The sequence below is a fragment of the Lissotriton helveticus genome, chromosome 1_1 (assembly GCF_964261635.1).
Source record: "Lissotriton helveticus chromosome 1_1, aLisHel1.1, whole genome shotgun sequence".
NCBI lineage: Eukaryota > Metazoa > Chordata > Amphibia > Caudata > Salamandridae > Lissotriton > Lissotriton helveticus.
In genome coordinates, this window is record NC_136057.1 from 702533475 (window position 1) to 702560637 (window position 27163).

The following is a 27163-nucleotide window of genomic DNA, read 5'->3' on the forward strand; positions in this document are numbered from 1 at the left end:
CTAGGGTGCCGAGCCGTTCCTCCATGGACATCCTGGAGAGTTCGATAGCTGCTAATACTTGGTCTAGGGTCAGACTGTGGCGCTGTAGTGTTTGTCCATGTCCGGGTATTCTGCATGTTTTCCGGGGCAGTCTCGGGCACTGATGTATGTTGGGTCGTCCTTGGTTTCCCCATGATGACAACAAGGGAGACTGCGCGTGATGAAAGCATTAGCTAGGATTGCGAGGTGTGCGAATCGTCGGGTCAGGCGGTCTGCGTGAGGGGCCAGCACTCACCAAGCAAAGGGGGTAGCAGTACAGTGAGAGAGGGGTTTTTTGTGCTATCGTCCTGGTCACTGCAGGTGGTGATCACTACCAGGATGGCCCAGACACAATTTGCGCATTGTCTGGAGAGCAGAGGTTAGTGTGGAGGCCGTGACTGGGTCAGAGTCAAGGCCTCGCGCCTCCTCTATGCCGTTGTGCGATGGCTGGTGCAGGACAATCAAGGTGATCATGCTGCCATATTAAGTTCAGGCAGCCTTCAGCTCCGATATACCCAGTTCCTTAAGCTGCAGCCTGAGGGGGGTTCAATTGTGGGGTCTGTTCTTGTGTGGGAGGGGGGAGATTTCTGCTCACCTCACTGCCTCTGAAGAGCATCTCTCAGGATCTCCAGACGTTAATTGCGCCATTTGCGGCGGGCACCGGGCGCCATCTTGAAGTCAGGTGGCTCCTGCCGGGGGGCCGTCCAGGGAGTCACTGCTGGACCGGAGGTAATACTCGGCCCCTGGTACCCCGGGCCACCGGTGGGAGGGGTTGCCGCCCCCGGCCGCTGCACAATGGGGTGCAGTTTCGAAACGTTCGCCTGGCGAGAGGGTCCACACCAGTCAAAACGGCAGATCGTCACCTCTCACTTCTCTCCAGTACTGTCTTCAAAGGTATGGCCGGGGCTCTTGCAGCTTTACTGCCCCGATGTGAGGCCCCCTCGCTCCCACCTCCGCCGCGGGTATTTTGTCACGGCCGCTATCAAGCGCAGGTCTCGTGGTGCCAGTCTGGGCTTTCTAGGTGCACCATCAGGGATGAGTGGGCACCATCTTGCCCGGGTCCGATATTTCAAAGTTGCTGCAGCCCAATCACTCCGTGTCAACGAAGTGAGGGCATCGATGGACGCAGGGCAGATTCCAGCGTCTGAATATCGTTTTTGCCGCTGGTATCGACATTTGGAAACGGGCAAGATGCAGGCCCGATCGCGGAGCCTCAGCAGGACACAGCTGCCATTGTAGCCTGCTTGGCCACGCCCCCCTGAAACAGCATTATTCTAATATAAAAAACATGTGCTGCGATAATCAGGAGACAGAAGCAGATGAAAGTGATGACAAGCACCAAAATAGTAAATAGTAGATATAGTTCTAACATTGTGCTAAAACAGTGTATATATGCAGGCAGATAAACAAGGCAGTATCAGGCGTATTTCTACTATGCGAATCCTACTCTGTGTGTACATAGAATATGTGAAGCCAATAATCCCCCCAAGGGACAATCCAACCCCATTAACTAACGGGAGACCTTCTTGGTCACAAAATGGACACCCCCTAACGGAGATGTCAGACCACTGAGTGGTGAAGTCTCAGCATGCAGGGACCCTCGGTGTCAGCTGAAGTGCCTCGGCTGCTAATCTTTTGGGATGCTCATTATTTACAATAGAAAGCATCCTTGTGAAGTGCGTATAGATTAGCTATGTCATGGATATGTAGATAGCCCTGACACCACGTGGATGAAGATAGAAGAGGCCTTGTACATGGTGTTCGAGGGATCGTGATAATGTTATGCAAAGCTAGCTGTGTAAATAACGTTTTTTTCTGAGAAACTAATCCAGCATTGTCAAGCATGCAAATATGCGCAAAAGGTCACAGCAGAAATGTTATTGTGCAAAATTATTTAAATGTTAAGAAAAATGTGTACCTCCATTACTTGGGCCTAACCCGGGCACCTCACAGTAAAACCTCAATTTACAAATACAAACTGATGCTAAGATCACATTATAAGGCACCCTTGCCTACAGACCCCCAGGACCATGACCAGCCTTGTGCGACGCCATCTCCAACCTCATCGCCCCCCCTTGCCATTGATTCCCACAACTACATCCAGTTCAGCGATCTCAATTTCCATGCTGATGACCCCAATGACCCATACTCTACCTTCCTCCAGGAGAAACTCAGCAACATTGGCCTCACCCAACTGGTTACCATACACGTAAAAAGCCGGACCCGTACTCAACACCATTTTTACCTCCTTCACTTTAACTCCCCGTGACATTGTGTCCTATGTTGATTTTTTAATTTTCGGTCTCCGAAGGCTATGTATTCCATTCCTGGGGTCTCCATAGTTCTGGTTTCTGGGGTGTACCTTGAAATCTCTGGTCATTGTGCCTTACTTGTCACTTTGTGCAGCGTGCGTTCCCCGTACGTGGTGTCCTTGGGCTCCTTGTATGCTGTTTTTCGTGTGTTTGTCATGCGGTTTCTGTCTCTAGTGCCTGGGATATTGCCCTCAGTCTGGTTCGTCAGGCTCTGGGTGTCCAAGGTTTCTTCTGTATTCATTGTGCTTTGCCGCATGTTTCACTGACGGCTTCGCCTTGTTTTGTCTCCGTGGCCTTGTGGCTCTGGTTTCTGACTCTTCTCCTTTGTTTTCGGGTTCGCTCCCTGGTGTTTTCAGTGGGGGTGGCTTCATTGCTGGGTGTCCCCTTGGTCCTGTGTTTTTTGTCCTCGGGTTCGGATTGCCTCTCTCTCTCTGTGGAGGCATGGCCTCTAGTGTGCCCTCGTCCTGCTGTTGCTTCCCGGGCTTGCTGGGGTGAGTTTGTCTGGTTGTTCCGATATGATTGCCATGCCTTCTGGTGTATTCTTGGGGGGGCGTTGCCTCTCCGTGTCACCTCTGTTGCCTCCTCTGTGGGGTTTGGGCTTTGGCCCCACTGAGCTATTACTCGTGGGTTCATCTTGTGACTCTGGTGACACTGCCCTTTCGGGGGTAAGGTCATGGCTGTGGCGCCCCTTCTAAGCCGTCTCCCGGCGTCTGCCTTCTGGTGCTGCCCTGCCTGGTGCCTCTGACACATCCTGCCTCTCTCACGATGAGCGGCCGGATTGGTTCTTGCGCCATCTCCGGCTCCTGGGTCCTTCGTCTGGTGGTTGATGGTTCCCGGGCCGGTGTTGGGTTTAGGTTGCTGAACTCTATTACTAAGGAGCTATGTCTCAATGGTATATCTTGTGCCTCGGGTGGCACTTGCTCCCACAGTACATGTTTCATGGTATCGGGCCCGTGGGGCTCTCCGCCCTTTCTTGGGTCTCTTGGCCGTGGCCTTCCATATGCCTTCCGGCCAAGTGGGTGTGGTGCCGCGGTTTGTGCCTCTTGTTTCCTCTGGGGCCCTTCTGGCTCCTTGCCTCTTTTGGTGCCTACGGCCGTAAGACCCTGTATTCACCTGCTATCGTCTGTTCTTGGAGGAGTGCCTGGTTTGTATCCTGGATGTGTGCCCACCAGGTTACACTGGGTGCTGTGGGTTACCTGTGCATCCTCTCTTTCGGAGGTGTTGCGGTTCTTGCCCTGGGTCTGCCCCTTTTTTTCCGTGTCCTCCCCTTTGGGTTGCCCTCTGTCCCTTGGGTGCTTCCTTCGGTCTTGGCTCCCCTGGGAGGTCTAATGTGCGCTCCTCGGGTGCCTTGTTCTTTAAGGTGCTTTCGCTCCTTGGTAAGTCTTGTGCCTCTGGTACCATCGGCTCTCACAGGACACGGGTTCGGATCCTGCCATTGCTTCATCCTTCCCTGTCGAATGGTTGATTCTTGCTCATCTTTCCTTTGTCCTGGTGGTTGTGGGGTTGATGTGGCTTGGCCTGGAGTTTCATGGGTTCCTTGTGATATCTTCGTATACCGTCTACTCCCTTACAGGTACTTCAGTTCTTTCGGCTCAGGGTTCTTGGTTCCCCGCGGTTCGCTGGGTGTCCTCGGCTTGGGTGGTACTGGCTGTTGTATTCGCTACTCCTGAGCACTTTGACCTTCTCCTGACAATGTGTGGAGTTTGGTCCGACCAGCCTTTCATGTGCCCTGTGCCTGCTACACCTTTTGGGGGGCGCTCGCTCTCCTCTTTTGATTCAGCACGGTTGGGTCTTGTGTGGACGTCATTCTGCTGTGTCTGCTATTTCTTTGACGGGGAATTTGATTGGGCGTGCGGTTCAGCTGGCTCATCTTCTCCTTCTTGGTTTTCTCTTCGGGGTCCTAGTCGGGAGATTCAGTGACCCTGGTTGGTTCTCTTGCATCCCCCTCAGATTGCTCTTCTGCCATGGTTCCGCCCTTCTTCCTTGCGTGGCGTGTTGGTGCTTTGGTGCCTCTCCGGCCTTGGTGTCTCCTCCTCCTTCCTGGCGGTTGTTCCTTTGCTGTGGTTCCCGCTGTCCCCTTCTCCGTTCCTCTCCTATTGGCATTGGGGGTTTGGAAGTTGTTGGTGGTGATGTGGCCTAAGGTTTGAGGTCACAGTCCTTTCTCCGCAGATTTTGTGTTCATATTCTGGTGTATCCCTGGTTTGTAGTTCCCGGTCTAGTATGTCTGTTTCTGCCACAGAGGAATTGCTCATTGGTACCTCTTGTGTCTCTGGTAGCGCTGGCTCCCACCGCACTCGGGTTCAGATCCTGCCACTGCTTTCGGAGTTTCGCTTTGTGGTACATGTTCTTCCCAGTGTTTTTGGACTTGCTGTGCCCTTGGGGTCTGTGGCTGTCACTGGCGGTTTTCTATGCTCTTCTTCGCAGGCTTCCTCCCTGTTGCCTGTGGGGTGGATGAATTCCTTCACGGCGGTTTGGACTGCCCTCTGCTGCCAGTGGTCCGCCATTCTGGCTCTCCAGGGGGTCCTCTTTTGTCTCCCTTGGGTCCTGGGCTTTTTGCCTCCTGCGCAGTTTTGTTTCCTGCAACTCCTGTCGTTGCTTTGCCTGTTTTCCCCCCCTGGGGGTCTTCCTTTGGTTGCTTTCTGGTAGATTCCATGTGGGCGACGTTGGGGGTGCTTGTCGTTGCTTGTCATCCTCTTCTTGGGTTTCTTCCCTGCCTGCCTGGTCCTTCATCCTGTCAGGACCTTCTTCCCCTACTGTCCTCGGCTGACACTCTTTGGGGTGGGCATACGGCTCCGTTCCCTGGTTGCTTGGATTCTGGTGGTCTAACTTGGTGTACAGCCTTCTTTCACCTGGTGGCCTTTTCTTTATCATCTTTGGGGTTGACTGGCGGGACTGTCGCCCTGTGGAGACCTCTCTTTCCGTTGGGTTCGGTCCACTTTCTCTTTAGCCTTCCTGCTTCCGGGGGTCTCTTTCCCCCCGGTCATTTTGGAATTCTTCCTCCCAGTGTGTGTTTTCCTCCTAGGGCTTCTTTTGAGGTGCCTCCTTGTTGGTGCTTTGTGCTTTGCCGTCTTGGTCCTTCCCCACATGCCTTCTCCCAATTCTTGCAGCTGGGGGTGGTTCTTTTGGGGGTTTTGGTTAGGCCGTCCTTGCGGCTGTTCACTGGTTGTGTGCTTATCTGCACTGTATTTTCCTTGGCGTCCTGGATGTCTGTTTTTTGTTCGTCCGGCGCTTGGGTATATGCTCCTTTGTGACTGTGACGAGGAAGATGGACGTGGATGGTAATGACTCGGTTACTTACCGGTAATGTTCATTACTCCGAGTCATAGTCTTCCTCGTCACAGTTATGTTCCCTCCCGCCCACCCTTGGTGGTGGGGGGTCAAACAAAAATTGTTGTCTTTTCTTTTGCTTCTGCTTTTGTATTTCAGGATGTTTCCTGTGTTGGTCCCACCCTTATAGGCCAGGTGACAGGTACTTCCTGTCAGGCGGCCATATTATGTGAGGACCTTTTTAATTTATGGGTAAATGCTGTGCCTGGAACACGGAGTGCTCCTTTGTGACTGTGACGAGGAAGACTATGACTCGGAGTAATGAATATTACCGGTAAGTAACCGAGTCATTTCCCATTGCACTTCTGTAGCTCACAGGAGAACTGAAATGCAGCAACCCCTACAACAGCATAAGAGTCAACAGTGCAGTTCCCCAAAAATTGCTTGGGTTTGGCAGGGTTGTGTTAGTCACTGAGGTGCAGCTCAGACAAGGGCAACCTTTCCCTATATTTGCATCTTCTTGAGTTTTAAGGAGTGAAAACGGATTTTCATGTTCTAGTCATTCTTTGATTTTTTCTGTCCTTTTTGTCTACTTCACGTTCTGCAGAATCTCCCACTTTGCTTTTTCTAAACGGAACTTCTTCACCTTAAAGTCTCCCTTCTTTGTGTCTTTTGGTTTTGCATTTCCATTTTTATCTTCTTTCTTGATACTGCAGCAACATCACATAGGGTCAACCCAACAAGAAGAAGGATTGAAAGAAGCAGCTTTGGACTGGGAGCTGCATTAGAGGGGGCCGCTGTCTCCATCAGTATTAGGCGCTAACAGCTCTTCCAAAAACGTGTAATATTTTCTAGAAATGTTGTCTAAATCACCGCGCAATACTTGAGATTCCGCGTGGGCCAGGAAGCTTAGAACATATCCCGGATCAAGGCTCTTCATTCTAATTCCTCTAAATGCAGTACATCTACCATCTTGATTTCACTGTTGTTGGTACATCTAAGATTTAATTTGGTAGTATAAGTCAACATCCTGTATTTCACTGCTACCACCAATGCAAGGCCACTAATCCAGTTCTCAATGGGGAATAACTATTCCAATTTGGCTTGTGACCCTTCAAAAGACAGCATTGCCAAATAGTCTTGCCTTTGGAAATAATGAGGATTTAGAACTCAAGTAATGAAAAGGCACCTGCAATAACGGTCCATAAAGATCACTGTCTAGTACGAGCTACATTTGTATAGGTCTTTTTTTACACCAACACAATGTACAGTTCCAAACACTTTTGTAGTGCTTAAGATGCGACACAAATGAATACAGTAAACACTTGGATTTTAGGCGATATAAGGAATCTATAGGTAACAATTGTGAGTCCTCTAAATCTCTAGAGATTTTTGGGTTTCAGTGTTTTTTGTCTTGACAATGTTTCTCGGCAATGTTTCACTCACTCGCTGCACCTGTCTACAGGGGAATCTCTGTGCCCTCTTAACAGTCTAAAGGTTCCAGGAGATTGACATTTTTACATTTGAAAAAACGATTAAATTAATATATATTTACAAAAATTGCGCAAAAAAAGGGAAGAAAGTAACAGGCGCCCACACACAAATTCAAAGCTACCACCTACACTATGAAACACGGAGCGACTTGAAGGAACCCAATCCAACTTTCACTGAATGAGTTGCTCTCAGGTCAGCCGCAAAAATGCGACTGAGCTGAGGGCAGCACAATCATGTTGATAGGGTGCACTGCCCCAGCCTGCTCCAGGGTCACTTTTTGAAAGGTGAACCTGGCATAGACCGAGACTGTGCATCTATTCTGTAATGGGGCCGGGAATGTTAACAGACTTTACATTTTTTAATCAAAGTCATGGTGAGAACCTCTCACCCAGTTCCCCACATTTTCTTATAATGATTTTACACTTGTCCCAGAGCAATTTTTGCGAATTCTCGGGAAACAGCATCTCTCTGCAATACAGAAATACATGTCCTGACAGCCCCACTGAGGTACACATCCTCCTTCGTTGGTGTATTCTATATCGACGAATTTGCCAGAGTTTACAACTGGCTGCAGGTAGAACTAATGTGCCAGAAAAGGCATACATGTGCACGGACAAGCTCGTGCCTTCGTAATATAACGATAAAAAAGTATTGATCACAAACTGCTACTGTTTAAATGCATTCTGTTATTACTAATAGCATACAGTATTAACTGTTTGCCCTAAAAAGTATAGTAAATTGCGTTATCAAGTAAGAACGGGGAATACGGTGGACAATGAACTCAGTTACATTTATTCAGTCGGACGAGATAAACTGGCTACAAACTAGTGTACTTTAACTGCAGAGCTTCAGAAAAATGATTTCTGGCACCCCATCATATTATTTCAAATAATAGTCTCCCTTTTCTACATTATGACTCTTTAGTCTACAAGAAGATTCAAAAGAATCAGTTTTTTCTGATGGAATATTTAATCCCAGGAACGTTAGAAGCATTCACAATGTGGTACACGCTTGAGGAAACAAGCGCTTTCGTCTCTGTCCACGTTTTTGTAAACAGAGTAGGGTCCTTTTAGGTAATTAGTCCAGTAGCCAGTAGTGTAGATGGTAGAGGCCCCACCGGGAGCAGCATCCTGCTGCTCAGCCCATTCTATCCAACTGACTACTCATCCAAACCATGCACTCATGAACATGCTATTGCATCACACTCACACAGGCTGAGCAGCAAGGAACTAGGAGACACAGGATATAACACACTGCAGATACAACACAAGCATTTGCAATGCAATAGGTTTTGCATTACTGAAAGTTTGAGCTATTGGCGTTGTATTATTATTAGCAACGCCAATAGCTCATACTTTCAGTAATGCCAGACCTACTGCATTTCAAACGTTTGTTTAAAATGACTAGCTCAATTTGATGTGCGGGCTGTTCACTTATTTGTGAGCAATACTACTGTTAATTAAGCCAACATCCAACATCCACTGTAGGGTAGAGAAGAAAAGAAACGTTCTGCAGTAAAGGTCTCTAAAATACTGTAGATCTGCATGTAACAAACTCAAAGAACCCGAATATAATTTTATTTAGCATCAAATGTTCAGTATAAATACAGGGCTTAGAAGAGAGCGAGATCTGTTTATCTAAGAAGTGTTGTGCCATTTTTTCACATGTTCGAGGGTGGTGGGGCTCCGCACCCTTTACATTCAACTTCAAATGCTAAAACAGTTACTTAAAATTACAAAAATGAACTCAGTTTATATGCATTTAATTATCTTGCTGGGAGCTGCTGTACACTCCCACTCACCATACTCGTTGTCACTATGAGGACAGTGATGTGACGATTTTCTTTAATATGCTCCCCCCCTGGGTGGGTCAAAAGTCTATAGGGCTGATCATTTCACAGCCCTGAGGCCTGTATCAGCTCGGCAAACAGACTGCATCCATGAACCGTCTCCACCCCCTTTTGACGCAGGGGTAAAGTTAGCCCTGGGCGTTTAAATGTTAAGCCCTGTGGTGCTAGGCCTCCACGTCAATCACGGAGTGGAGATAATTATCATATTATCACCACACCCTTTTCCAACTCTTCACAGGGTGAGGTGGGGCCACACCCTGTGACGAGTTGGAAAAGGGTGTAGTAGAGGCTGTAGACGGGGAGCCAAGCAATCGAGTCTGCGCAGTTTGTCATCAGGTATTTGAAGACACTGCGCAGACTCGAGGTGTCTGCTTCCCGCGCTATAGTTAAAGCTGGATGCCATTTGAGCTCCGATGTGTCCTCAGATTTACTGCCAGCAAGCGTAGGGATGGTCAAAAGAAGGACAAGGTGTTGGCACTGGAGGTGCGTGTGTTTATGTGAAGGAGTCAGCATCGCCGACTCGCTTGGCTTGAAGCTTCACTCCGTGTCACCAGGTCAGCAAAACTGCCAGCTGGCCCTGGGCCATTTGGTTCATTGCAATTATTGGAGACCTGTTAAAATTGATGTCCGTTTGCTCTGGGCCTGAAAGCTGTGCCCTTCAAAGTCCGAGCAATATGTGTATTAGCTTGCATGTACTTGAGCAAGACAAAGTTCGGGATTTTATTTTCTGTTTGAGCAATAGAATGTGTCCCATTTCGCAGTCTCTGACTACAACTTTGCAGTAATATCTGCACCCTTTTATGATGCATGTCTGTCTAGAATCTTGTGGTATAAAGGGGGCATGCTAAGTGAATCATGTCACATTAGGCCCCCCTTAAGTGAATGATGCTACAGAAGGTGCCATCCTTTTAGTGTCGCTGTAAGCCCAGGGCGTGCCCCAAACATAATGATTGGATGCAGAGAGAGACAGATTGGGAGAAGCTGATACAGCACTTCTAGTCTAACTTCAAAAACAAGATCAGAAAAATTCACCCGGCACGGTGAAACCACCCGCTGCCGTGACCCACTGCCCCACCCTTCCAAATGCGCAGCCTCTAAAAGATAAAGCAAATGAAAAGCGGGACAGGTCGGGAGAAGCTGATACGACACTTATTATTTTTCAAGTTAGACTGTGACGGGCAATGTCATGCCCACAAGGTGAAACCACCCACTTTCGTGACCTATTGCCCCTGCCCTTCCCCATGCGCGGCCAATAAAATATTAAGCAAATTAAAAGCAGGACAGGCTAATAAAAATAAGGCGTGCGAAAAACAACAACTAAACAAAAAAAAAAAAAAAAAAGAGTTCTCGCACAAAACAGATAACGAAGGAAAGCATAAGAAAACTGTACTTGGCCAGTGCTCCTCAGCCTTAAACAGAGGCAAGGTATTGGCTGCACAAACGAATTAGGAAGCAGCAAAAAAAGAGCAACGCTGTAGTGAACCCTTTAGTGAGCAGCAGGCAGGAATAAACTTGTTTTGTTGATTACAGCAGGTCTTGCAGACAGCGCATGTGCTGACTAGGCTCGACCTAACGAGTATTGATGCTTATGTCTAAACGTCACCAACTTAAAATAATGGAGAGAATGATTTAAAAATATTTGCCATTCGCTTTCTTCACTTTCTCAGGACTTGGATTCATTTGGGAGCTAAACAAATGTTACAATTGGGGCTGGGCTCCTCAACTCACGACTAAGAAAAGAAATCATGTCAGATTTTCAGAATAGCACATAAGAAATACCGATGCTCATGGCGCATAAATTCAGCCTTTTGATATTAATTATATATATTCAGAAACCCTACATAGATTTTACCACTTTGGAAGTCTCCAGAAGAGTGATGAATTAAAAAGAATAATAACATAGGAGTGTAAAAAAGGAACTAACAGAGGGTATGCTGATCCATACGTGAACAGTGGTGTACAAGAACCATGCATGGACCACATGCGCAGAAGGATTTGATACAGGGGGAGGGGAGGCACTTGTATATAAACAGGTTAAAATAATTGGTACTAGCCGCCCAGTTCTTGATATAGAATACCTGCAGATAAATAATGCACAAGCATAAAAAACAAGAGACTGTCCCATAATAGTACCTCATACAAAACGGTTGTGTTGCCGTGCAAGAGTGGAGCGTAACAGATATAGGAATGTCCAACGACCCAGCCTAAATCGGATGCGGCCCACCACACCTAAAACAGAAAACATATTGTTTAGACTTTACGTACTCATAAAAATATAAAAAGCCCCCCAAAATATATTTTCTTTTTTATAAATTACACACCTCACCGGGCTTTAGTCCATAGACAGCAGACATTGTCCAGTTCAGCATAACTGCATATCCCCCTGTAGTTCGGACAACACCCTAAATGAAAAACATGGAACAAGCATAGTTATAGAGCTATAATGCAAATTAAGAAAATTCAATCCGTGAAGTACAGTGAAATATAACATTTTCCAATATCCGAGTCAAGCAGTGTTCTGAGGCACAATAAACTAGGGGTTTTATTGGTTATAAATCAACAGTTCTGTTAATCAACACCAACAGTTGAAAAGGGTGACTGTTTCCGTACTGGTCCTAGAAGGCAATCGGTATACTGTAAGCTGTGAAACATTTTGCTTCTTTAATTCATTGGTTCTGCAAATGGCGCATAATACGGTATTGTACATAGCTACAGTGTCCATATTCTGCGCGAAACAAACAAATGCATTTCCCTAAATGGCCAACGATGAAGGTTGTAGGCAGTGTGAGTAACAAAGCCACCCCCAACCCCTACAAAGAATGTGAAAAAGTATACATTATTTTCAAAACTGTTCCTACATTTGCAACACAAAAATAATGACATAGAAAAGCAATTTTTAACCCCTTTGCTCAGGAAAATCCTTCCTATGACTTCATACCTCGATTCCCAACAAGCCGAGTTTACATGAGCATTGATGCTGGACTGTTCTAGTACCGCCTACAACAATCCCAGAAAAACTTCATATGCCCAAGGCCGGCCCCCAGACTAACTTGAAAATAGCAGATAAAGCACGATAAACATGCCCTAAATTCAATTAATCTGCTGCCATTTCATGATTGAATTCAGCCCCGACTAACTGCGGTAAAGGCCATTCTGGTGTTAGTCTATTTACCACATATTCCTCACGTGAATACCAGGTGCCAGGCTGGAATGTAAAATTTTCCCAGCAATTCCTCTGAGCTTCGGTAGGTGGATCGTGCTGCTCTGAGTCAAGTCCGTCCCATAGCAGATATGATGTAGGGGCCCCTACACAGCCGTCACTTACGACCGCTGAAGTCAGTTTCTTTTTTAATCTCGGTCTAAGCCGTTGGATGCGCAGTCCTTCGAATCAGATTGTGGAGGTGTGCAGAACTCTAGCTTGGATTCTTATTAATATGGACTAAAGGAGTACATTCCACAGAACGGGGAGGAGGCTGGGTCAGTAAGGAAACTGCTGGTCGATTTAGTATCCACCAGAAAGGTTACTACCGAAGGTAAGTAACTTGTTCTTCTAAAAGATACTTTTCACTGCAGATGTGTCGCCTAGTGAATATATACCAATGTAGTACCTCCCCAGGTGGAAGGTTTGTGGAATGGCTCAGACCAGGAAGTCCTGCAGGAGAGGTTGGTCAAATTGGCCCTCCTGCTGGATTTTGCTATCCAAGCAGTATTGCTTTGTGAATGTGTGAACTGATCCACACATAGCATTCTATCATATGTCTAAGATTGGAACCCCAGGCACCAGCACAGTGGTATCAGCCTTTGCTTTGGTAGAATGTGCACTTAAGCCCACCAGCAGCTGTTTCTTGGCTAGCCATAACATATCGTGATGCACAAGACAATCCATCTGAGATGGTTCTTTTCTGCATATGGCCATGTCTGAACTGGGGTGGTGTGGTGAGCAAAATACCGATGGATTAAACCCAGATCTGTGACTGGGGGTGAATGTTTTGCCATTGTGCAACATTCCGTCCATCATCTTGTGTGTTTTTGCATGGTTGTTTTCTGTACAGCTTTTCTCTTTTTTTGCCCCAGAGAAACCTACAAAGAGCCTAAGTTCCCTGGTGTGAATGATGTAGAAGGGATCTCTAGGGATCATGGCAATGAATGCATGAGGAGCGGAAAAGAAACCTGGCAGAGTGATAGTCTGTCCTATGTGGAAGAACATGACAACCTTCAGAAGAAATGCAGCTTTTTTTCTAAGAACTACCTTGCCCAGAAAAACGTTGGCATATGGCTGCTGGACAAATAGAGCTTGTAATTCACTCATGAGATGAGCTGACGGGATCGTTATAAGGAATTTATTTTTCAGTTTCAGGAGACATAAAGAACTTCTGATCATTGGTTCAAAAGGGGCACATATGATGGGAACATATGAATCAGCCATTTTAAAATTTGCATGACAAAAGGTGGTATAAAATGAGATGGGTGATCAGGTAGTCGCAAACAAGCTGAAAGAGACAAAAAGTGACCTAAAACCTTTGATATTGCAAGATTCTGCTGACGTAAGGTAAGATAGAATAACCATATGTCAGCTAACTGTGCCTGTAGAGTCTGTTTGTTACAGAAAAAAAAAACACTAACAAATCTCTCCCTGCGACCTACATAAATGTTTAGGTGGAGTGATGTCTGGCTGCTATGACCCAACTACTTCAGGAGAAAGATCAAAAGCCATCAACTGTCGCCACTCAATCTCCATGCATGGAGGTGGCATTGTGCAGGCTCAGGTGGAAGACTTTGCTTTGCTACTGCAACAGGAGATCCTACAGATGTTGCGGTCTGATCTAAAGAGAGATGCTCATGGCTGGAAGTTCTGAGTACCATATTCTCCTTGCCTGGTCCCAAGCCACTAGGATGACTTGGGCCCGGTTGTTCTTGATCTTCTTCAGAACACTGGGCAGGACAGGCAGAGGCAGGAAGGCGTAGAAGAGTCCCGAGTTCCAATCCAAGAGAAAGATGTCTGCAAGTAAGAACTGCCTTGGGAACTCCAATATGCAAAAGCTTGTACACTGCACGTTTTCCACAGTGGTTAAAAGTGGTTAAGTGAGGGTTCTTCCCATTGCTGGAAGATGCTATGTGCCACCCCTTTGTGCGGCCACCGTTCATGACCCAGTAGTTAACGTTGGCTGAGTTCATCCACCTTAGAGTTTACAGATTCTATCAGGTGCTGCGCAATCAGGTAGATGCCCTGATGATTGAGCCACTTCCAGTGGCTTAATCTTCAGGGCTTTTGGTACAGAACCCATAACCCCACTTAACCAATTGGGTGCAGTACCACATAACAGTGATTTTGTCTTTGAGGACCTGCACGTGTTCCCGGTGATGGATGAGAGGAACACTTTAACTGCCAAGCAAATTGCCAGCAGCTCCAACAAATCGACCTAGAGATGATCTTTCACCAGCGACCAGTTTTCTGATCTCCACCTCAGCCAGAGGACCTCCCCAGGCCAGCAACGATGTATCCACCATGGCCATCAACTCTAGGAGTGGTAAGGAGAGGGATATGTCACCAGTTAAATTGCAGCCTAGCAAGCACCACTATAAATCGTTCACAGTCTTCTCCAACACCTGGATAGAATCCAAAAGCTTCTATTGCCTTGGTGCCGAGCACTGAGACTTCAGATCCCACTGTAGAGCCTGCATGTGCCACCTGGAGTCATCTCAGAGCGCTCTCACTGAGATCCAGATCCAGATCAAGGATTGAAACACTGGGAACATAGCCCAAATGCCCAGGAATCTTTGAGGTGGAGGGAAGGCCAGGAAGAGCACCGGGTCCTGAATGGCTCAGGGACACTCAAAAGGTGATGGGAGGATGCTTGCAATAAGTCAACCGCTGGCATTCACTCAGGATAGCATTCAAACCCATCATTCTTTTGCTCACAGTACCACCTGAGATTACACCCAGCCATATGCAAATTAGTCTTGATCCTGCTCCAGTTGAACAGTCTAGCCTGAACTGCCAAGCCAGGCCTCCTCTGAACAGGAACACCAGCAACCAAAAACTGGTCTTAAGTTGCTTGAGTTCCGGTTCACGGATGACCTAACCTGGCAGTTTGGGCTGGACTGTGTCAATTGGAGCAGGGTCAAGAGTGATTTGCACATGGCTGGGTCCAAACTGAAATGGCAAGGTGAGCACAAGAACGATGACTTGGGATCCTACCTCGAGCTATTGCCAGTGGTTAGACAAATTGCAAGCAATCCTTCCATCACCTGTGTGTCCAATAAAAGGAAGCTATTGTGAAGATGGCAGGGGCAACTTCAGCACACTGACGGAGAAAACCCAACAATGTCAACAAGTTGGCCATTGTATGAACGTAGGCGAGCCCGCCTTTACCAACCAGTTGTCGAGGCATGGGAAGACTATTATTCCCAACTTCTGCAAGTAGGCAGCAACCACCACCATCACTTTCGTCAACACCCAAGGTGCACAGGTTAGGCCAAAAAAAGCACTAAGAACTGAAAAGAAAGTGCGTGTGGCTTACACAGGCTTCTGTAAATAGAGCCTGTGGCATTGCAGGACTGTCTTGGTGAAATCTGTGTCCTGCAGATCCAATACCACGACCCAGTCTCCTGGATCCAAGATAGACAAAACTTGACCTCCTACAACTGCAGCTGGGTTCAGGCTTCAGGTAAATGACTGATCCTGGGAGAACTGCATCCTGCTGCTGATCGGCTTGAAAACTCCCCAACATCACCGCTTCCAGCCCCAAGTCCGCAAGGGATTAACTATCACCAGCGGGGAAGAAGCAGAAGCCAGGTGCCGTCTGGGAACCGGGACTCCAATGAGACGCGCCCCCGCTGGCATCAGCATGTAGCCGGGGAGACCGTGATCGGGGCCAGAAGGACTGTCCCATGTCTCCCTCGTGCAGCGCATCGGGGATTGAGCGTCCCGGAGAACCGAGGGGGCCGCACCGGCACCATCACCCGCCTTTCCAGATACTGTGGGGGCTATTCGAAACTTATTGTTGACCGGCCGGGCGACCACAAACCTCCATGTTGAGGCCGGGGGACGCGTAACTTTGGTCTGCCCTGCCGTGAGGGAAACTGCTTACCTTTGATTCATTTACCGGCTCACCTACTCCTGGCTGCCAAAAACTGTGTCTTCATTTTGCCGTAAGGGGAACGGCCGACGGAACCTCCCTGCCTACATTTCCCAGAGTGCCTTGCTGTGGACGCCAGCCACAGCGTCAGCAGAGGGCGCCGGAGGCCCGCAAAGGACACCCGGCCCTCCCGCAGCGCGGGACGCGCGCGGGCGTGCCCGGGCCAAGGGCGGGCCTGTCTCGCGTCCATCCAAGCCAGAAAGAGCCAGGGCAGGACCACCCCCCTTGAGTCTTCGTTTAAGCTGGCCTGTGAGTTGGTGGCACAATTGCTGTGTCCCATATAAAGGTACTGTTCCCCTGTTTGTGATATTTGTTCTGTAGAAGCTGGTGGGCTTATTCTTCCTCGTAGTCAATTAGTGGACTACTGAATAAGTGGTGTCTTCCCTGTATTATATTTGTTTGGTATTCCACGAGAAGGGGTTGATCCGGATGGGGAAGCGCAAATCAATGGAGGGAGTTAACGGGGGGCCGAGACTATGACTTCTTCTAAGACACGAAAGGGCAAAAAGGCAAGGAAGGAGGCTAGACACGCGGCTGCCTACTGTGTCCTTGATCGTATTGACAATCTGGTAGAAGAATGTGAGGCAATTCTAGGCAGTGATATTAATTCAAAAGTAACTGGTGTTGTTTCGCATTTGGATATAGGGGATGTTGGGTCAGTAAAAGGGGACAATGTTTTGCCTGTTATTCCTGCTATGTTTCTCACAAAACACAATGGTGCAATTGAATTTGATTGTGGCACAAGAGGGTCTTTAACTGTACCAATTAAGAGTACCATAGTGAACAACACTGACAATTCGACTCTAGTAGATAGTTGCCAGCCTACTGCATCTAACCAATTTGTACCCTGTGTTAACAGGTTTTCTGTCCTGGCCAATATACATAGTGATAGTCCTACGATAGATATACCCCTCTTAGCTGGCACTGATCTAGCACCCACCGTCAATCCTATTTCTAAACTTTTGCCAAATCAAGCACCTGTTCTTTTAGTACAATCTGGCTCTAAGGGCAACATTGTTTCGCAGGAGATTTGTGTATTAACGAGTCTAGTTTCCCTTCTAAGAGATGAAATTGAGTCTATGAAAACCCTAATTTTAAACTTATGTGCCACGGTAGGACCCCAGATAAGTGAGAGGATACGCCCCGCATTGAATCCTAGCGCAATTAATGGTAATGCGTTCCCTTTGAAAACCAGCAGTATTAGGCCGTGGTCCCAAGCTGAGGGTAATATAGTTAGGGTTGGGAATACAATACAATCCACCAACACGGAGCAGGCTTTGGCAAGTGGATCCACTGCATCTGGGAAAGGCCAAAATAAATTGCTAAAACCATTGGAGTATAAGCTGACACACCAGTTGAAGACACCAGTGAGGGAGCATTCCACACCCGATATTAGGGGAGGTATTACTGATAAAGCGCAAAATAGAGGCAAAATCCCAACAAGAAGAGAGGGTGCTGAACCTAGTAGACCCCATAGTTCCAACAAAATCTACATGACAAATGTCCCCAAGTTAGGCACGGGGGTAAATTGGAGAGCGCTGACGCCCTGACCAATAAAGCCATTCATTGGCCACATTGTGTTAGAGGTTGCCGATCAGTGATTAGGGAGGATATTACTAAGGCAACTAGGGTAACCTCGGATGCCGGCCAATATGACTGTATTGAATTGGTTTTAAGAACAGAGTCACTGGCAGATAATGTATTTGCCTTAGAAATTAGAACCAGCCCTCCTGCTCATTCTCGTATCCAGCTGAGGAAATCTCCTTTAAATTTATCCTATGGGCAGAAATTGCGGATTAACGCTGGGGGCTCTGGCCTAGAAAATATTGACTGACTCCCAGTTGTTTCTTCGATAACTCTCTCTGGTTCAAGTCCTGGGGACCTCGCTAGGGCAGGATTTGATATAGAAATGAAAATTATTGACAGCAGCTTAGGGCTCAGTAATAGTGGAGTGGTACAAACTGGTAATGTTAATATGGCTGACCACTCTATCGTAACATCCTGTAAATGGTTTGGATTCCCCCCCTGGTGGTTGTTCAAATATTAAGGGAGAATGTTCGCGACAAGTCAATACATGCCCCTCTATTGTTTTTAGCCAGGATAGGCCTACTAGTCTAATTCAGTCAAGTACTTCCTCTGACATAGGGTCGGATAGGGGGTCTAGGGCAAATCTTAAGAATAAGGTAAATATTTCATCACCTGTGGGTGATGTTCCCAAGGGGGGACTGTAATTTCCTGGAATATAGCAGGCTTGGGTGCCAAAGTGTCATCACCGGAATGGTTAGTGTTCATTGGATGTTTTGATGTCTGCCTCTTCCAGGAGACCTGGTCATCTCAGCCACATTTTTGACCTGGCTATTTACAATTTTTGTCCCTGTAATAATAGGGGTTAAAGGGCATGCAATGGGTGGGTTAACCATTTGGGTGCGACAGCAACTCCCTTTACCTATCAAAGAATTACCCTCAGGGTGTAATGACATCCAAGTTTTAAGATTGGATTTGGGCTCTATGGGACTCTTAGACATCTATAATGTCTATGTGAGGGTGGTATGAGGGGGTAGATCGCAGGTCATATCGGTCCTGGACTCCCTCATTGAGCTCCACTCGCAGGACACCAATGTGATCGTTGCGGGTGACCTAAACTCTACCTTCGAGCCCCTGGTAGCTACTGATTGGCATCTTGCAGACGAAGATGAAGATGAAGATAGTCAGTGGGGGGTACCAAAAGTAGAACTTGAACCTGTTAAGAAATGGACAGAGGTAGTCCTACAGATTAACACTGTCTGTTATGAAAGGGGACTTAGGGCATTTAATGGTAGGACTTCAAAGGATAGGACTGGGGCTGCTCCATTTAATAATGAGCGTAGCAAAAGTAGAATTGATTATGTCCTTAGTAGCCTGAAGTTCTGGCACACGATTATTGACATGGTGGTTAAAGACCGCATGGAAAGTGACCATAATCCCCTGTGTGTCACCCACGACTGGTGGGAGCATTACTCACGTCATGCAGATTGGGTTGAGCTTTGTCCCCCAACTATTGTTCCTACCAATGACATGAGGCGTCTTAATTGGCTAAACGTAGCTTCCAACCCAGAGGTTTTGAATAAAATAGCTGAGGAGGTTGGTAGTGCTCTACTGGCCCTAGAAGATGTTAATGTTAATATTGATTTTAGCTGTATAACTCCAATCCATGACAGCCTGTTTAAGTGTGTTAGTGCCCATTTTTTAGCGCCTGTCAAAACTAAGAAATTAGCTACCCCAAAATCACTAAGGTGGTATAATGATGATTGTAGGAAAGCTATAGGCGATTTGGGCAATGCCATAAGGGCTGGCAATCTGGATGATGTCTGCCGTGGCAGACAGATGTATAAAAGAGCTATCCGTAAGGCCAAGAGACTTTGGGAAGAGCGTCGATGGCAGGAGCTTAAAGAAGCAAGCGACAAAAAGAATTCCAGATAATTCTGGAATATCATTAAGTGGGGCAGAGCGGGTAAGTCTGAACAGCCTGAAAACTATGTCTCTCAAGAAGCGTGGATTGATTACTTCAGACCACAGTATGCGTCTAACCCTGCAGGAAATCAAGTGGAAGATTTAAGTTGTGTTCTTTTTAAAGAGGATGCTTTTAATAGTAATGATGTTTTAATTGCCCTTAATGCTGTGGCAAGAGTTAGAGCTCCGGGGCCCGAAGGCGTCCCTGACGATGTCTTTCTGTACGATAAGGCTCGTTGGGGTAGATACATACTACTGTTGGCAAATGCTACAGCACAAGGTGCCCCTGTCCCGGCCTCCTGGAAAGGGGCGGTGATAATTCCTGCGTACAAAAAGGGCGATAAGACACAACCTGGAAATTACAGACCTATTAGTCTGATAGATACAATTCAAAAAATAATTGGGAGGATGACCCTGAATAAGATTTTGGACTGGATCGAAGAGAATAATGTATTGTCCCCCTTTCAAGCGGGTTTTCCTAAATATAACAGTACTATCGATCAAGTCTTTTGTTTTACTCTCCTCCATTGGAAGACTGTGATCCTGGGCAAAGGCAGTCTTTATGCTGCCTTGTTCGACCTGCGTGCAGCCTTTGACCTTGTTCCCCGTTCACAGTTATGGGTGACATTAAAGCAATTGGGTCTCTCTCCGGAGATTTTAACTATAGTGATGCGGCTGCACGAGGCCAATTATGCAAAAATCCAATGGGGAGGCTATGGCAAGTTCACCGCCCAATTTCCGGTTGAGTGTGGTGTGAGGCAAGGCTGCGCCATGCCCCCAACTCTGTTTTCTTTGTACATTAATGGTATAGTTGATTGTTTGTCACCAGTAAACCCAGATGCCCCTTCATTAGCTGGTGTTAAGGTTCCGATTTTAATGTTCGCGGATGACATGCTAATTATTTCCAAAACCCCAAGTGGCCTCCAGCGCGCCTTAGTAATTTTTGAGGAGTTTTTTTCCGCGTGGGGCCTAGAAGTTAACGTGGCCAGAACTAAAATGATGACTTTTAATCTGCATCCTACTTTTAAGGGGAAAGTTTTTATGAACGGGAAACCGCTCGAATTGGTCAAGGCTTTTACTTACTTGGGTGTTCATTTGGGTAAGTATCCTAAATGGGAACACCATATAGACATAGCTGCTCTCAAACATCGCCAAATTGCAGGAGCTCTCAACTTGGAGCATAAAAAGTCGTTGAGTAAACCAATCCAGCCTGTTTTCAAGTCTACGAATCCAAAGCTGTTAGCTCCGTGCTCTATGGCGCAAAATTATGGCGCTTTGAGAAGTTGGCACCATTGGCATTCTCCGAAAACAAGTTTTTTTCGTAACATTATTTGTCTCCCTCAGAGCAAACCCCTATTGCCACTAAGATATGATTTGGGCAGGAAAGCTATTGTTGATATCGCCAGGCTACGCCCAATTTTATATTGGCGCAGACTCTGGTCGACACCTGAGCTCTCAAAATATGCTGCAGGGTTTATAGATGTTATAAAATCAGACTCTTTCCATAAGATTCGCTGGCTTGGTCATCTAAGAAGTAGTCTTGTAGCTCGGGGCATGCAAATGCTCTGGGATAGCCCTGCGGAAGTCTCATTCCCGTCTAACAAAATTTTGAAGGAAAAATATTTGGAACAGATTGCGTACCAGGCATGGAGCAACACTGATTCATCCACTATGGCGGGGGACTTTTTAGGGGCAAAACTTGCACCCAAATTTGAATCTTATTGGGACACTATTACTAAGCCTGGGGATAGGAAGCTCTATTTTCAGCTTAGAGCTGGTTCTCTGCCCCTGAAGGCATTGACCTCTAGATGGTCTAATGCAAGTATTAACATCTGTGCGGCCTGTGGGAACCATACAGAAACTCTTGCACATCTTCTTTTTGTCTGCCCAGTCTATGCAACCCCGAGGCGTGTTTGGCTTACACCAATGTGCAAGTTACTGGGTACTAATAGAAGTTCTGTAGCTGAAAGGCTGATATGTACCAGCACCATACCGTTCATTTTAATAGCAGTAGCCACATACTTGGGATGAGTATGGCTGCTAAGGCAGAATTAAACTCGGGGCCAATTGATTGTCTCTGAATAATGTATATAATTGATGTCTTTGACCATGTATCGACTATCTGTCAATTGATTTTACTACTTTTTAACTTTATATCAAATGATTCTATTTATTGTATTTTATGAAACTGGATTCTCACTTCTTCCATTTGCTGCTCGTTTTTGTACTTATTTTCTATTCACTATTTAATTATGCAAATTTTTTTAAACTTAGATTCATGTAATCTTGTCTGAACTATGGATAATTTGTCTTGCTTTTATGAGTTTTATCTCGAATAAAGCTATTTTGACTGACTGAATGACAAAACTTGGGCCATGGTGAGCATTTTGAGCTTGTCCTTCTTTAGGACAGAGTTCAGAGGGCAAGGGGCCAGCATAGGGGGGAGTCTTTGCTATTCTTTGGTACCAAGAAATACCCAGGACAGCAACTAGTCCCGACTTCTGTTGGCAACATCCACTCTATGGCTGCCTTGGCCAAGACACCCTGAACTTTTCCCCCATGTTGGCAAGTGGTCCACAGTAAAGGCATTGTGGTGTAGGAGGCATGTCAGGAGGCTGTAAACCACACTTCTTTGGAAGCAAGGTCAGGTACTGCCAATTCTGGACCCCCCCCCTCCAGAGCCTCGAAGGGGCACATTTGTTGAAACAGCCGTACAGATGGTGCCAGTCCAAGAGAGCCTGCTGTTTACTGAAAGTGCCATGGGCTGGGTTTGACTTTACTTTTAACAGATGTGTGCCTTGACATAGGGCAGAATGGAGAGTTTTGGTGGAGCACGTTGTCGGCCTCCTTTCGACACTTTTGTGCTGCTGTGGCACAAGGAGTCTTCCAGGTGGGCTCCGGCAGAAACAGCACAATAGCAGGATTAGGTGGAGGAAGACAGATCAGCAGAGGTCGTACAGCTAGAAATGCAGCACAAAAGAGAAGAGCCTCGGGTCTGGTTGGAAGATGTTTCCCACAGGAAGGAAAAGAACAGTGTGGGTTGAAAGGGGACGCAGCAAATGTCGTTTGAACAAGTGACTTTTTCCCTGGTGCCCTTTAACTTTTTGGGGATGTGGGGGCAGTTAGGAATGGGGGGGAAGCTAACTGCAAGGGTGCTACTTTGCCAAGTCCTGAAAGTATCTCAGAAAGTGTCTCACATCCAGGGGAACGCCCTCAACTGCTAGTAAAAATAGATATCAGTTGAAGTCAAGGGCCAAAAATCTCCCAGGGAAAAACGCCATAATTGTTATCCCATTTAAAAAGACATTAATAGGCACTGGTAAGCAAAAACGCTCCGGTCTAAAAGGTGGTACTGTATTATTGAAACCTACACCTTCACTTAATTATTTCTTTAGAATCATGGAGCAGACTAATACATTCCAGCTGACGTTAAGTCAGGCATATGTGGATAAAGAGATAGGGGATCAGGGCACTTTACATGGGATTAATGAGACGCCTATTGCCACTAGCAATCGTTTTGACCCTCTAGCTGACTTAGAAAAGGAGGAGCAGCAGGGCGTAACGGGAAGAACAGTGGTGTCACACACTTTAGAGGTATTACAAATGGGAGCTAGAGCACAAGATCTGTTAGAAAAAATATTGTTGAATCTGAGAACTAATATGATGAAGAAATCCGAGAAGTAAATCAGAAAGGCATACAAGAAAAATGTTTGGTTCTAGAGGAAAAACTAGATGATTGTGCGAGACGTAATCTACTTTAAAGAAGAATCTGAAAGAAATAACTGTGACTGTGAATACTAATTTTCAGGACATTGAGGCCTTAAAGCAACATAATAAAATCCTGTGTGAAGACTTTGAAAGGTTTGAAATCCACTCAAGGTGCAATAATAGATTATTGAACATTTCAGAGGCTCAGAGAAAAGAGATGCATACGTGTTTGTGTGCAGAATACTAAGAGTGGGCATCTTGCTTGATAGGCCGGATGTGGACTTGGACAAGGAAATCCAAATGGTCCATAGAGATCCATTTCAGTTTACAGCTAATAGGAAATCCCCCGGGAAAAATTATTGTAAATTTCCTTACCTATGCTGTAAAGAAGTTGGTCTTAGGTCGTGCATTGAAGGAGAAAACCCTGAAGTATGAGGACTTCACCTATCAAGTGAGGTCTGTTATTGGAAAGAGGACAGCGTAGAGGCAATGGGAGCTGGGTTCTAGGATAAAATATCTTCAGAAGATGGGGGCCAAGGTACAGATGAAATTTCCGGCAATGTTAAGGATCATGTGGAGGAACAAGATTCACAACCTCCGGGACCCAGAAGAGGTCAATGTCCGGATAGCTTAGATGGAAGTGGCTTCAGATGTTACCTCAAAAACGAAGGTGCCTCTCTGAAAAAAGTGGGGGGAGAAATTGAAAAGATATGTAAATAGTTAGTTATGCAAAGCACCTATAAGGGAGATACGCAACGTCTTCTCAGATGGAGGGAGCGAAGGGCGGATGAATCGCCTAAGGATAGAAGCGGGGTTCCTCGGGGAGAAGGGGAATGGGCAATGCACGTGAGTTGAGAGCATAGAAGGAACATTTTCAAAGTAAGTCTTCATATCTCAATTTAGTAACAATAAGAAACAATGCAAGTCCTGGGAAAATCCGATTATATAAATGCTGTGAGGAGCGCTGGGGTACCAAGAAATAGAGTATGGATTGGAAGATAAAATAACAACTTGGAATGTTAATGGTTTGAGGGCCAGGAGAAAGCAGGCAATGGTGGCAGAGTTTGTTAAGGGCAGCGGGCGCATTTCATAATGCTTCAAGAGACCCATCTAGAGAGGAAAGAGAGTATAACTTGCTTTAGTAAGTTACAGTGGGTTCAAGAAGTAGTTTGTTAAGACCAATGGTGTAGCACTGGAGGTTTGGATTTAGTTATAAGGAATAACTCTGGAATAAAATGACAAAAGTATGATACAGATAGCTTGGGTGGATAGTTGGTGGCAAAACATTTGGTCAGGGATAAGCTGATAGTCTGTGCAACTTATTATTGTTCAAATAGCGACAATCCAGAAGCGTCGATAGGTTGCAATGCCATCTTTTGGAAGTGTCTGTCCCCATTGTTATAGGGGGAGATTTTAATATTGTATTAAATAATGACCTAGATAGACTATCGAGAGCCAAATATACAAGTACACCTAAGACTTTGCGTAAGCTCAAAGATATGATTGTAGAATTAACTTGTTTGATGCTTGGCGTAGGAAGATGGGTTCCACCAAGGGTTTCACTTTCTATCGCAAAAAATAGGGGCATCATTATAGGATAGATTATTTTTTGGTCGACTATTCCCTATATGACGAAGTAGAGTCAGTGATCCATGGCCCTGCCCTACTTTCAGATCATTTTCCCGTAACTCTGTATCTAAGACTACATGAACAGCAGCGATAGAAAAGATGGACTCTAAATAAAGCCATATTGTTGGACAAATTAGTTGTTGCAGACTTGGCAGATAAGACCGCTGAATTTTTAGTAATTAATTAAGACTCTGCTAGCCTACTAACAGTGTGGGATATTTATAAGTGATAACCAAGATCCAAAATAGCGCCATATTGATTAGGAGGCGGCGAGAAACATTAAACAAAGAAGAGACAATGCAAGCTAAAATAAAGACAAAAGAGACAGAACTCCAGGATGCTTCATTAGAGGGTTCAGCAAGGATATCTATCCTGCGGGGAGAATTGAAGGATATGCAGGCAAAGTATGAGATTCAGCCAGTAAAGAAAATCCAGGATAGTCAGACAGTTGCAACATTTCTCTTATGGTGAAAGATGTAGTTCGCTCTCGGCTTGGACAGTTAGAGCAAACAAAGCTAGAAATATGATACGTGTCCTGTCTGTATGACCTATGGGGCGCTTACTGGTAAGGGGGCTGAGGGTGTGAGGAAACTACTGCATCCTTACGCTCCGGAGAGAGCTCTCCGATCCTCAACCAAGAATCTGTTGGTGGTTCCCCGTGTCCGTAAAGCTAAATGGGGCGGGAGGGCGTTTTCAACAACAGCCCCCACATTGTGGAATAGCCTGCCGCTCGGAATTAAAACCCAGACGTCAATACAGAACTTTCGCAAAGCCCTAAAAACATGGCTATTCTCTAAGGCGTATCCGTAGTGCCTGTTATCTGTTTATTGTGATTTCTTTTTTCAGGCGCCTTGATGCCTCCGGGCTGAGTCGCGCGATATAAGTTCATTTCCATTTCCATTGGTGGATTCAGAATCAGTGCAGCCTCTATATACGAATACAGAGATCAGAGAAGAAGCTTAGAAACATATGAGTAGGTTATATAAAGAGGACATACAGCTGGAAAAGGGGATAATAGAGTGTTGGTTAACGGATAAAGGTCTACCTAGATTAAAAATATCACAAGGGGATATATTAAGGTCAGTGATTACAGAAGAAGAGATAAAGATCCAGTGTACAAGAATAAAAGGTGGTAAAGCAGCCGGTCTGGATGGTCTCCCATCTGAACTATATAAGGCAATTTGTGAGAAACAAATACCCATAATAAAGATGCTCTTTAATGCAATATATATGAAAGGAGAAGAAGTCTCAGCTTCATGGTTAAAGGCCACCATAGTTCTAGTGCTAAAACCAGATAAAGATCCTGCTGGAATAGAATCTTATAGACCAATATCCCTATTAAACCTTCAATTATAAGATCTTTTCATATTGGCCTCCAGGTTAGCGAGAGTGATCAAGAGTGTCATCCACATGGATCAGAGGGGGATTATTCCAGGGCGGCAACTAAATGAGCTTACATATTCGTTAATGGGTGCTATCGATATGGTGGATGCTCAAAAATCTCTCTTAATGGTAGTGACCGGGGATGCGGCTAAAGCCTTTGATAGGGTTCATTGGGAGTATCTATGGGAAGTCCTTAGGAGCTTTGGATTTCCTCAAAATATGATAAGTACAATACAATTTGTATAGGGCTCCAACTGCCAGAGTCTTGGTAAATGGAGAGCTATCAGACTCTTTTCAGATCACCACAGGCACAAGGCAGGGTTGTCCCCTATACCCTCTCTATTTTAATCTTTACTTTGAACCTTTTGTACATCAGATTAGAGCAGATTCTTCCATTGTTTCATTCAAATCAACTGAGTTGGAGCTCAAATTAGTCCTGTATGCGGATGATATGTTACTGTATACAACGAACAAGCAATTTGCAAAACCTAGATTAATTGAGGGGGCTGCAGAATTTGGTAAAATACTGGGGTATCCGGTCAATGCAGAAAAAACCGAGGCAATGGCTTGGAACTCGGATATGATTAACCTGGGGGTGAAACTGCAGATGTGATACCTGGGAGTTTAGTAACTCAGAAACTTGAGGACATCCTGCGGGTTAATTTGATAAAAGTGAGTCAAGCGATAGAGAACTTTTCGAAAAATGGTCCAATTTGCTACTTAACATCTATGGTAAAGTCAATCTGGTTCAGATGATTGTTCACACAAAAAATACTTTTCTGTTTAGTTTTATATTCCACAAAGTGCCTATGGTTAAACTGCAGGGAAAAATCTGAAGTTTTATTTGGGCCTCAATGGGAGTCAGGATTGCTTTG

General features: G+C 45.8%; 1 protein-coding gene across 2 annotated transcripts in view; it reads right to left on the bottom strand.

Moving 5' to 3' along the window:
• The window catches only part of ACSS3 (acyl-CoA synthetase short chain family member 3), a 1350383-nt gene that overhangs the window by 924120 nt on the left and 399100 nt on the right, over window positions 1-27163 (bottom strand). For both annotated transcript variants that reach the window (XM_078674232.1, XM_078674231.1), the window contains exons 6-7: window positions 11262-11342; window positions 11074-11169 (exon numbers count right to left, since the gene is read on the bottom strand). In XM_078674232.1, coding sequence (XP_078530358.1) covers window positions 11074-11169; window positions 11262-11342 — 177 coding nt within the window. The remainder of the gene's footprint in view (window positions 1-11073; window positions 11170-11261; window positions 11343-27163) is intronic.